General features: G+C 39.6%; 1 protein-coding gene across 2 annotated transcripts in view; it reads left to right on the forward strand.

Moving 5' to 3' along the window:
* The window catches only part of slc43a2a (solute carrier family 43 member 2a), a 28,896-nt gene that overhangs the window by 1,050 nt on the left and 15,035 nt on the right, over positions 1-12,811 (forward strand). For both annotated transcript variants that reach the window (XM_073862772.1, XM_073862773.1), the window contains exons 2-5: positions 716-930; positions 11,280-11,499; positions 11,590-11,645; positions 11,746-11,822. In XM_073862772.1, the coding sequence (XP_073718873.1) occupies positions 771-930; positions 11,280-11,499; positions 11,590-11,645; positions 11,746-11,822 (513 nt within the window). In that variant the 5' untranslated portion in view covers positions 716-770. The remainder of the gene's footprint in view (positions 1-715; positions 931-11,279; positions 11,500-11,589; positions 11,646-11,745; positions 11,823-12,811) is intronic.

The raw sequence follows: 12,811 nt of genomic DNA on the forward strand, positions 1-12,811 counted from the left end.
ACGCGACTACGAGTTACGTCATTGATAAACAGCGATTTTTGTTTGTATCAAATAAACTAGACAGTTTGTGGATAGCCACTGAAAGTAACCGTATATCTTGTAATGTTCCTTTTTCTTGTGGTCAAAACGATTATGCACAAAGATAACAGCACAAAGCGATCGACTCGCGCCGCACTGGTTCGAACCGGCTGGATCTCGGATATGGGTCTCACGTGGAGATGCGCTCTGAAATTGTTTATCGAAGAACCTATGAGGGTAAAGAGCGAACGTTCATCAGCCAATCGGAGGGTGTTGGGCGGGGCTAAATGCGGAAGAATAGGCGGCGGTTCAGTCAACAACATGCTTATTTGGAACTCTGCCGTGTTTTGTTTATGAGATGTTTTGTAGCAGAGACAAATGAACTAAATTAAAACGTACAATATAGAGCTAAAAAATAAAAAATAAAATAATTTTCATCATATGCTGTGAAAAACTAAAGTTTGTGTAATGATTAGATGTATAAAAATATGAAATATGTCAAAATCTTATTAATTATATATGTATATTGTTTATTTACATTTATATTTGGGAGACAAATGCTCAATGCATTTTATAAGTATGTGTGTTTCCTGGCATGTTTGTATTTATTATAAATGTGCTTTTAAATTGATCAATATAATAATAAACCCCTCAATCTCCCCTCTCCGTTTTCTCTTCTGTATGACCACTTTTACAGGACTGTAAAAGAAGTTTAGGGGAATTTCCTCTGTTTAATCGGATCTCCTGCAGTCATGGCTCCCTCGCTGGCCACTGCCTTCTCCAGGCGCTGGTGGATGGCAATTACTGCGGTTATTGAAAGCCTGCTGTTCTCTGCTGTGCTTCTCGGATGGGGCTCGCTGCTCATTATGCTGAAATCAGAGGGCTTTTACTCCTACCTCTGCAGAGAGCCAGGTAAGGAGGGAGACAAACGAGTAACAGATTTAAAGAAAGTCTGTAAAAAAAAATAAACCCACTTTTGGCACCCGATTGCATGTTGCGAAAATGTACTTCATCAAAGGCAAACTTCACATGGGCAGCATAACAATAGCTTGGAATTGGGTATTAAAAATGTTTGCGCTGGTAATAAAGCTTTTGAAAACTTTTTTCTCTCCCAGCGTTTAAAAGTAAAATGTTTGTCAGCTTGAATCAAAATTAAGCCGTGACTAAACATGCCCTAAATGTTTTCAAAATGCCCCGTCTCTCATATAAGAGAGACTGCACTATTAAAAGCACAAGCTCCAAAAAGGCACAGTTGTTAGATGTAGTCCAACAATGGTGTGAAATAAGAAACAAGAATCTCTGTAATCTGGCACTCATCACAGACCCGGGGGAGGAATAGAGTTTCATATCAATCATTAAGAGTCAGTACACCTTATTTGGAAGCCCTCCTGTCTTGTGTTACCATTTTCGCAATTACAAACAACATCTACAAGATGCTTGACATCACAACCAGGGCTTTGGAATTTTGGCAAATGGGTTTAGATAATTTAGGTCCAAACCTTCATTGGATATAGGGGTAAACAAATCAGACAAGATCAATTTGTTAGGCTTACGTAATACATTAGAGATAGTCCAGCTGTATGTTCTTAACCAGAAGTCTTGGTTTTAGTATCTTTAGAGTCGAATCGAATAGAAACTTTTTTGCAGACATCAAAAGCTGTGGTATTGTATTAATAGCTGTGTGATGACGAGTATTTGATGACGTCATCACCGGAGCGCGATTTAGCGCATGTTTATGTTTACATCTCATCACATCGCCTCCTGACTTTTCTTACGTGACTAATTAATATGAAGTTGGGGTTTGGGACATGCTTTATAGGAATAACAGGAATATGCTGCACTCCAGTTATCAGTTTGTAAGTTTTGGGTTGATTTATTACGTTATTATTTAGGTCTGATGATGAGTTATTGTTTGTATAAACTGTCATTGTTGTTCAGTTTGTGAGTGTGTATTCATACTCTAATTCATTTATTCAATGATTTCTTTTGTTTCATCTTAAGAGTTTTTGTCTCTTTCCCTATCATTAGGGTAATGCGGATCAGTAATGTTTAAAATGCGGTCGTCTATTATAAAGGGCGATACCATTATCTGTAAGGTGGGGGGAGGACAGTTTATATAAATTAGTTATATTTGTCCTAGGGTTTTCTAGAGATGTGTATATGATGGACAAATGTTTATTGCTTGTTTTATTTTAGTGTTGTGCACCATAATGATATGGAAGGGTGAAATATCCTGTGTATTGCTGGTTTAGCTATCCCTTTTGTGGTGGACTTATCCAATTGGGTTTGGCGCGAATTAAGCTGATAAAAGCCTGTTGATAGTACTTTGTGGGGCCAGTGTTATGGAAGGTAGTCTGCTGAGAGACACATGAGGCCTGTATAGTGTGTTGCTAGCAATATTGTAGCACCGGTCAGGTTTTGCTGCTATCAGCATTTTGTTTGTTTGTTTTTTTTTTATTGTTTTTTTTTGATAACTTTGTTGTCTTGCTCTTGAACTTATCACTGAAGACATCATTGCTTCAATAAATCACCCTGGGTCACACTTATTCCACGACCAAGTTGTACTGAGTCTTCCTGCTCTTTCCTTACCTCTCAGCGTTCTCTACTTGACATATGGTGGCAGCGGTGCTTCCAAGCCGTTAGGAGGCCAGTACAACTACAGACATGGATGGAGAGTAAAAGCAGCTGTATGTTTTTATAAACTAACGGCACTGTAGAGTTGTTTAGCTCGTTATTCCACCCAAGAGACAAGAACAAGCTAAAGATGCTTCTAATGCTGCTAGGCCCAGGGTGGATATAGCTGCTGCGGACCAACCGCAGGATGCAGGCACAACTTTGGATGATGATTTGCAGCAGGATGTTCCAGGCCCTCTTTGGGCAGTGCTACAGTCATTTCTGCAAAAACAAGAGCAAAGAGAGGAGCGATTGGAGAAGGAAGCAGAGCGTCAAGAACGCAAGTGGAGGATTTTACAGCATCAGTTTACTCTCCTACAGACTGAAGTACACCAGGATAAACAACAGCGTCTGTTAATGGGAGGAGCAACAGATTCATCTTTTCCAATAGAAAATGCTTCCGGGAGCGCGACATTGACAACTCATTTAGGTATACAGCCGGCAAATAATATACCTACATCAACATCAGCTCAGGATGCTTCTACTGGATCACAAGGTGGGGCGCTGACATGTTTCTCTCCAAAAATGCTTCCTTGGTCTAGTGATGAGGATATAGAACACTATTTAACGACTTTCGAGCGTATTGCACAAACATGCAGATGGCCAAGTCAAGACTGGGTATTACATCTTTTACCACTGTTATCAGGGAAGGCAAGAGCTGCTTATGTGTCAATGGATTCTGATAACTCCATGGATTATGACTGTGTAAAAAAGGCCATATTGGACAAGTTTGAAATTAATTCAGAAACATAAAGACAGCGTTTTAGATCATACACTGTTCAAAACGATGAAACACCAAGAGAGTTACAAGTAAGGTTGCAAGAGTTGTATTACAAGTGGATGGAGCCCAGAAATCGAACCAACGAGCAGATAGGAGATCAGATTGTTTTGGAGCAATTTCTTATGTTGCTTAACCCAGAGACTCGAGTATGGGTGAAGCAGAACAATCCTTCTTCTTCAAGGCATGCAGCAGAAATGGCGGAGACCTTCATGGCTGCAAGGCGATCATTCTTTCAACCAAGACCGCGGCGAACATTCAATACCGTCCCATCCGGTAAGTCTGGCGATGATTTAAGTGGTGGTCTAGGTAATGTAGCTTCAAATACATATATGCCCCATGGTAATTCTGGTGTTGACATGAAAAAACAGCAGGGAGTAAGTAACCAGTATAAAGGTAAATCTATAATTGTGTGTCATGCATGTGGCCAGGCTGGGCACAAGAAAGCTGATTGTCCTTTACCGAAAGTTACAAATACCCGTCTTTGTTATGTTCCAAGACCTGTCACAAGATTTAATGAAGTGGACTTGAATACTGATACTGTCATTGAGGTTAAAATTGGAAATTACATTTTCAAGGCTCTGGTAGACTCGGGGTCAAGTCAAACCTTGGTAAGAAGTGAATGTTTGGGAGAGTTGAATACACTTGTACATGGTAAACTGAAAGTTCGCTGTGTACATGGTGATGAAAGGGAATATCCCAAAACTGATTTGGTGGTTGAGATAAATGGACAAGCATATAGTTTATCTGTCGGTGTGGTGGATCAGTCTCCTTATCCAGTTATTTTGGGTAGGGATGTGCCGGTGCTTGTGGATCTTTTGCAAAATGATGAACACATAGCAGAGGCTAGAGTGGTGACAAGAGCACAAGCTTATGGTGATGATACTTGTAAGCAATTTCTGCAACATTTACCTTTTGATGTGAGTTCTAAAGCTAAAAAGTCCAGACGGGAAAGACGCCAAGAAAAGCTTGAGGGAACAAAAATGTGTGAAAATTTACCTAAACCTCAAATTGATGAAATTGACAACATTCCACATGACATTATCAAACTTCAGAGACAGGATAAGACACTTGAGCCTTTGTTTGCAAAGGTAAATTGTGAAACTTTAGTTTCACAAAAAGATCATTTTGTAATTAAAGATGATAGGCTGTACATGCAAGGTCCTGATGGAGAAAGGTTGGTAGTGCCTGAATCTATGAGGCTTAAGGTCTTACAGTTGGGTCACTCAGTCCCGTGGGCAGGTCATCTAGGGCAGCATAAAACTTTTGTTAGAATTGCTGCTAGATTTTATTGGCCCAGGCTTTACACAGATGTAATGGAGTTTTGTAAATCTTGTCCAGAGTGTCAACTTGTGAGCCCAAGCAGGAAAGGAGACCGAGCTCCTTTGGTGAGCCTCCCAATTATTGACATTCCCTTTTCACGTATCGCAATGGACATAGTGGGCCCATTAGAAAGAAGCAGTTCAGGAAATCGTTACATTTTGGTGGTGTCAGACTATGCTACTAGGTACCCGGAAACATTTCCCCTTAAGAACATGAAGTCAAGACAAATTGTGAATGCTCTTGTGCAGCTCTTTTCAAGGGTAGGATTACCAAAAGAGATAATTACAGACCAGGGAACCAATTTCACATCTAAACAGATGAAGCAAGTCTATTCTATGTTACGTATACGTCCTATTCAGACCACACCTTATCATCCTCAGACTGACGGTTTGGTTGAGAGGTTTAATCAAACACTGAAATCAATGTTGCGCAAGTTTGTGTCGGATACAGGTGCAGACTGGGACCAATGGTCGCCTTATTTGATGTTCGCCTATCGAGAGGTGCCACAGGCCTCGACCGGTTTCTCACCATTTGAACTACTTTACGGACGACAAGTACGGGGACCACTTGATGTCTTGAAAGAAGCTTGGGAATCAAATACTGCAGGTGAGCAGACAAACACCTTGTCTTATGTCTGTAAAATGAGAGAGAAAATGGAGTTAATGACAGATATGGTGAGAGACAATATGACTAAAGCTCAGCAACAACAAAAACAGTGGTATGATCAATCAAGTAGGAAAAGAACATTAACACCAGGCCAGAAAGTCTTGTTACTTCTCCCTACGTCTGATAGTGGATTATTAGCTAAATGGCAAGGACCGTATGAAGTGACACGCAGATTAAGCTCTACCAACTATGAAATCTCTTTGCCTGACCGTCGAAAGAAATTTCAAGTGTTCCATGTTAACCTGTTAAAACCCTGGCAGGACCGAAAACAGGCTTGGTCAGAACAGCTTTGGGCAAGAAAAGTGGAAGAAGAGGAGGAATTGGGTGAACAATATTTTCCCGTTGGTCAGGACACATTTACTTGTCCTTCTATAGAACATCTCACTGTTGAGCAGCAACAAGAGTTCTGTAAACATCTTCCGCATGGTCTGTTCAGTGATAAGCCTGGTAAGACAGATCTGCTACATCATAATATTCGCCTCCTTTCAACCGATCCTATTAGACAAACACACTGCAGAGTCCCAGCTCGTTTGATCCCAGCTTTGAAGCAAGAATTGGAAGTGATGCTGGAATTAAACATTGTAGAACCTTCAAAAAGTGAATGGTGTAGTCCAGTCGTGTTGGTTCCAAAAAAGGATGGTTCATTGAGGTTTTGTGTGGATTTTTCCAAACTTAATGCCGTTTCAGCTTTTGATCCCTACCCAATGCCAAGAGTCGACGAACTCATTGAACGTCTGGGCAAAGCAAAGTACCTAACAACCCTCGATTTGTGTAAAGGCTACTGGCAGATACCTTTGACAGATTCGGCTAAAGAACTAACTGCTTTTCGTGTGCCTTCTGGATTATATCATTTTAATTATATGCCTTTTGGCCTACAGGGGGCAGCAGCTACTTTCCAACGCTTGATTGACCAGGTATTAAGAGGGCTGGACAGCTTTGCAGCGGCCTATATAGATGACATAGTCATCTTTAGTGCTTCATGGGAAGAACACATGGATCATCTTGCTGAGGTGTTCAAGAGGATACAGTCTGCTGGTCTAGTTGTCAATGCCAAGAAGTGTCATATTGCTAAACCTGAGGTCTCTTACCTTGGCTATGTAGTTGGAGGAGGGTCCATCAAACCACAAGTAGACAAGGTTCAAGCCATCTTGTCTTGCTCCCCTCCGACAACGAAAAAGAGTGTCAGATCATTTCTGGGCCTAGCAGGATGGTATAGGAGATTTATTCCGAATTTCGCCACCAGGGCAGCAGCTTTGACCGATTTGACAAAAAAGAGTAGCCCGGTGAGGGTTAAATGGACATTGGACTGTGAACGGGCTTTTCAAGATTTGAAGGCTTGTTTGAGTAAAGATCCAGTGTTACAAAGCCCAAACTTTGATCTTCCTTTTGTCGTCCAAACTGATGCATCTGAACTTGGTTTGGGAGCTGTTTTGTTGCAGGGGGAAGGACTTGATCGCCACCCTGTACAATATATCAGCAGAAAGTTGTTTCCCCGTGAATCTAAATACTCAACTGTTGAAAAGGAAGCCTTAGCCATTAAGTGGGCCTTAGACACTTTGAAATATTACTTGATCGGAAAAGACTTTGTTTTAGAGACTGATCATAGGGCCCTGCAATGGCTTCACAAGATGAGGGACACTAATGCAAGAATTACACGATGGTATCTCTCGCTTCAACCCTTCAATTTCAGAGTCCAGTATAGGGCTGGGACCTTAAATGTAATAGCAGACTTTTTGTCACGTCACTTTTAAGAGTGTCTATCTTGAGTGGGGGGGTGTGTGATGACGAGTATTTGATGACGTCATCACCGGAGCGCGATTTAGCGCATGTTTATGTTTACATCTCATCACATTGCCTCCTGACTTTTCTTACGTGACTAATTAATATGAAGTTGGGGTTTGGGACATGCTTTATAGGAATAACAGGAATATGCTGCACTCCAGTTATCAGTTTGTAAGTTTTGTGTTGATTTATTACGTTATTATTTAGGTCTGATGATGAGTTATTGTTTGTATAAACTGTCATTGTTGTTCAGTTTGTGAGTGTTTATTCATACTCTAATTCATTTATTCAATGATTTCTTTTGTTTCATCTTAAGAGTTTTTGTCTCTTTCCCTATCATTAGGGTAATGCGGATCAGTAATGTTTAAAATGCGGTCGTCTATTATAAAGGGCGATACCATTATCTGTAAGGTGGGGGGAGGACAGTTTATATAAATTAGTTATATTTGTCCTAGGGTTTTCTAGAGATGTGTATATGATGGACAAATGTTTATTGCTTGTTTTATTTTAGTGTTGTGCACCATAATGATATGGAAGGGGGAAATATCCTGTGTATTGCTGGTTTAGCTATCCCTTTTGTGGTGGACTTATCCAATTGGGTTTGGCGCGAATTAAGCTGATAAAAGCCTGTTGATAGTACTTTGTGGGGGGAGTGTTATGGAAGGTAGTCTGCTGAGAGACACATGAGGCCTGTATAGTGTGTTGCTAGCAATATTGTAGCACCGGTCAGGTTTTGCTGCTATCAGCATTTTGTTTGTTTGTTTATTTTTTTTTATTGTTTTTTTTTGATAACTTTGTTGTCTTGCTCTTGAACTTATCACTGAAGACATCATTGCTTCAATAAATCACCCTGGGTCACACTTATTCCACGACCAAGTTGTACTGAGTCTTCCTGCTCTTTCCTTACCCCTCAGCGTTCTCTACTTGACAAGCTGTTTGGATAGCTGTAAGTATGCTTTCTGTACATTTATTTGAATGCACAATGAGTACATTAAATGATGCATGATATTGAGGTTTATCTGGGTACATCAGTGATAGCTATATTACCGTTAAAGGCACTGGCCCTTGAGGCAATGGATGAAATAAATAAATAGACCACTTAAAAAAGATGAATGCAACCATTCAGTAACTTATGTAAGTCGGCTTATAATTGTTTATTTGTTGGGCTTTTCAACATACTTTGATATACATGCAATTCATCTAAATAAGCATATCCCCCTTAAACAAGAAAGAACATTGTATTCTTAGAAACTTTAGAGCCTAACTTTATTTTCATTTTAAAAACTGTTGGGTTAAAATATGGACAAACCCCACCCGTTGGTTTAAATTAACCAAGAAAATATTTTGAAATCCCAGCACTAAAAAGTGTATTGACACTTATTGAGAGTTCAATGTAAAGTTCAACAACAAAGAAAGCTCAAAAACAGAGAAAAACACTCCAAGATATTTAAAAAAAACTCAAGCAAACATGACAATCACGTGTGTCTGTGGGCCATATATATGTGGGCCAAAATCACATTGGATGTTATGTATCTCTTAAAAAGTAACCCCCCCCCCCCCCTTAAATATGTTGTTTACCGTCATATGACTGCTGTTAAACTAATGTGGTTTGTAATGTTTTTATGGCGGATAGTTGCGGACACTATTTTGAAGTGTCTCTTTCTGGAGTGTGCTTTTGTTTGTGTGATGGGATCAGTATATTCAGCCTAGCTGTTTTTCTGAACTGACCCCAGATGTTATTTCAATACGAAACCTATTTGGGAAAACACGTTTCACTCCTCTGATTTCTGATGACCAAGCTCACATTAGCACACTGGTACAAGTAAACACCACCGCAGTGATTAATGTCTGTCAAATGTTCTTAACTTTTCTAGGAGTTGAGACTTTGTGGTTCACATTTCAGTGTGACGTGTGAAACCCATGTTTTACACACATTGCCCTTTCTGCCACTTTTATTGATAGGCTTGTAATGTATATTACACACAGAAATTGACACAAGCCAGGCTCGAACTTGAATTGCCCAGTTCAGCAACAACAATTTGTTTAAATCAAAGTTACAGTTTCCACTCCGCTCCCGCAATCCTCTACTTCCCTTTTCTGTCTCATTTCTGCTTTTGTCAGCATCTAGTTTAAGGAATGTAGAAATCGTGCTTCACATGTCAGGAGGATAACAGGAGAGGATGTAAATGTGGCTTAGTGTTTGCCCAATCCAGATATGAGATTAGCTTACCCCATCACACCTCTTGTTCTACTTATTTCCCCTGGACTCAGCTTTCCACCCCACGTTATCAAGCGTCTGTTTCTCTTTATTCATGAGGAAACACAGATTAGGAAAATGCTTGTGCGGCTAAATGATGTGGCTCAGAGTTTCTAACAGTTCCTGACAACCCTGTTCTTCACCAGTCTCATGTCTTTCCATTCCTCTCTCACTTCTCCATGTCTCAAAGCAAATTAATCTTGTGTTATCTACATTGTGATCAGTAGAACAGTGAGTTCTGCAATGGAGCTCATTTTAAAAGACCTAGATGGTAAATCTTGTGAAACCTTTCAATGTTCATGTTTTAATTGAACCCAAAAGAAAAAAATTGGCATTAAAGGTGCAGTGTGTAATTTGTAAAAGGATCTCTTGACAGAAATGCAAAATAATATACAAAACAATATTATCAGGGGTCTATAAAGACCTTTTTTATAATGAACCGTTATGTTTTTATTACCTTAGAATGAGATGTTTTTATCTACATACACCGAGGGTCCCCTTACATGGAAGTTGCCATTTTGTGCCGCCATGTTTCTACAGAAGCCTTTAACGGACAAACTTTTTTTACTAAGTTGTCTTCGTTTACATGTTTTTTCGGTGGTGGCTATCATAGTTTCACTATTCATTTCTAAAATGAGGGGTGAGCAGTGGATTGCAATTCGCAACCTCACCACTAGATGCCGCTAAAATTGACACACTGCACCTTTAAGAAAAGTATTTTTTTGGGGCTAAATTTAACAATTTAGGCTTTATTCATGACAATAATTCATCCCCTTTCTCTTTGTAAAGAATAATTTCTCATTGCTTCTTATGATTTCGGACATTTTTATATAATACTCACCCTAAACTTGACAAACAGTCGTAAAATCTGTGAATTCTGTTATTAATCTGATGAAAGTACAGTAGTAAATCCCTGAGGTATGTTTATATCAGTCTGTAACTGGCAACTTGACTTATAAGTGGTTTGTATTGACTCCTCCTCTATTACTCCGCAAAACATATAAAGCCTTGCAGATGTGTACTTGCAAATGATCAGTAAGTGACTTCTAACCCATCTCTTCTCATCTTTTCAGGTTTACTTCAAAACACGGCCCATAATTTTGTTTATCTCCAAATAACCTCACACAAAACACTGTTTTGTACACCCTGTTGAACTAAAAATAGCTTTGTCCATATGTCGGAAGCAGACATATCCCTCATCGTTCCAGCTCAAAACAAGTTATTCAAGAGCATTTTCAAGGCTGTAGATAAGCTAATCTTTCAAGAAACAAGTAGAAAACAGTCGCCCAGCCAAAGTGCAATTATCCATGATCAAAACAACAGGGTGACCCGGGGTAAAATAACAGGGTAAAAATGTTAATCAAGCCTCAGTGGTTGTAGGAAGGTGTCAGATCAAATTTAGGGGTCCAGACAGACTCTATTGCTATTTTTTGCTAGTTGTTTACTATGCATGGATATCTGTTTACTTGACCTTTATCCAAGCTTTTTGGTGGAGGTGGTGGTGGCCAGTGTGCTTTGCGAAGCTCCTATATCCTGTTTCACTGGCCAGTCATAACTGGTTTCCTTAAAGTCAGAACTCTGGTTAGAGCATTGGGTTCGACTGACTCTTAGTTATGTTAATAAGAAATTATATAAACAACAAGTCCGTATTAGCAATTTAAAAATAGCTTATAATAAAAGAGTGATCACAAGCGAGAAGTTCCTACATCATTATCCGGTAACCTGATGATGAGATGCACCTATCCATTTACTTTTTATTACTCTCTCCATGTAACATTACAGGACATAATGCATCTGACAATGAAAATAGCACAACGCCGATCTCAGCGGGTGAGGAAGAAGAGGAATTTCTTCAGATGAACGGCTGGCTCATCTGTAAAAAGCAAGATGAGATGCTGAACCTGGCATTCACCATCGGTTCCTTCCTCCTCAGCGCTATCACCTTGCCTCTTGGCATCATCATGGACAAATACGGCCCACGCAAATTGCGTTTGCTCGGCAGGTAGGAGGAAGGTTGATTTCTGAATACACTTCTTATATAGAGTTCACGGCAACTGACTGCTAACAATAATGTAAAATCTCATTTTTCTAGTGCCTCCTTTGCTGTTTCCTGCATGCTTATTGCATACGGAGCCAGCGATCCAAGAAGTATGTATGCATATACCCCCTAGTCCACCATCATAGTTACTGTAGCACTGTACCAACCTGACCTTGCTTGCTTTGACCTCCTTGTCGTTTCCTTTTGCAGATCTTTCCATCTTGATTTTCTTTGCCCTTGCGCTGAACGGGTTTGGAGGCATGTGCATGACCTTCACCTCGCTCACGGTAAGTGCCTAATGTCTCAGATCCTATCATAACGAGAACTCTCGTTGTTCTTCCCAATCTTTTAAGCAAAGGTGCAATGTCACTAAACTCAGTGTAGTTGAATAATGCAGCACCCTACTGCTCCAAAAGACACAGCGTCATCATTAATTAATCTTTAAAGAGACATTTTCATGGATTTCATGCTGGATTGAGTCCCAGTGTCTCACCAGGCCATTTTGGAAACATCTTGTATGATTATGACATAGGTTGAGATCTAGCAGTCTATTTACCAATATGACATTACCTTAAGATTCAGTGAAAATATTGATATTTGTAATACTGACTGAGTAAGGTCATGTCAAAGATTGTAAAGTGAAATCAATGATTGAAATCAAACTTTGATGCTCTTAATCTCACATTTAGATGATGAGACATTACCCCGGATTTCATAGATAGGGTCAATATTAAAAATATTGCTCTGTTCCAAAACTTTGTTTGCTTCCTGGACCACATTTTAAGGTGTTCATTACAAAAAGTGTCTCAGAGGATGATATTTAGGATGTTGCATTGTAAGGATGTTTGTGGTAGAAGTGTTTTTTATTTGTGTATTGATTACTATTAGCAAAACCATGGTTATGTTTTTTTTGTTTTAACTGTAGTAAAACCATGGTAAATGTTTGTAAGGGTAGGGTTAATCTAAAGAAAGACTTTACACAGATATTTGTTTTGCTTGTAAGTCTCAGCTCCTTTTGTTTTTGTGTTTGGTGTGACAATTGCAGTTCATTGGGTTCATATCATGAATCATCTTCATTGGGGGCAGACAGTCGCGGTTGTGATAAACAGGAAGTTGTGCTCATTGGCAGCTCAAGGATGGTTGTCTATGTTTCTGCTCCTTTGAGGTCACAAAATCTTTTTCGCTCTCCCGAGTTTATATTTTGCAGCACATTACCGAAACCAGTTTTTTTGCCTGTGTGTTAATGTTTTTTTTCTCAGGTTCTACCTTTTGCAAC

This window comes from Misgurnus anguillicaudatus, chromosome 24 (genome assembly GCF_027580225.2).
Source record: "Misgurnus anguillicaudatus chromosome 24, ASM2758022v2, whole genome shotgun sequence".
NCBI classification, from domain to species: Eukaryota; Metazoa; Chordata; class Actinopteri; order Cypriniformes; family Cobitidae; genus Misgurnus; species Misgurnus anguillicaudatus.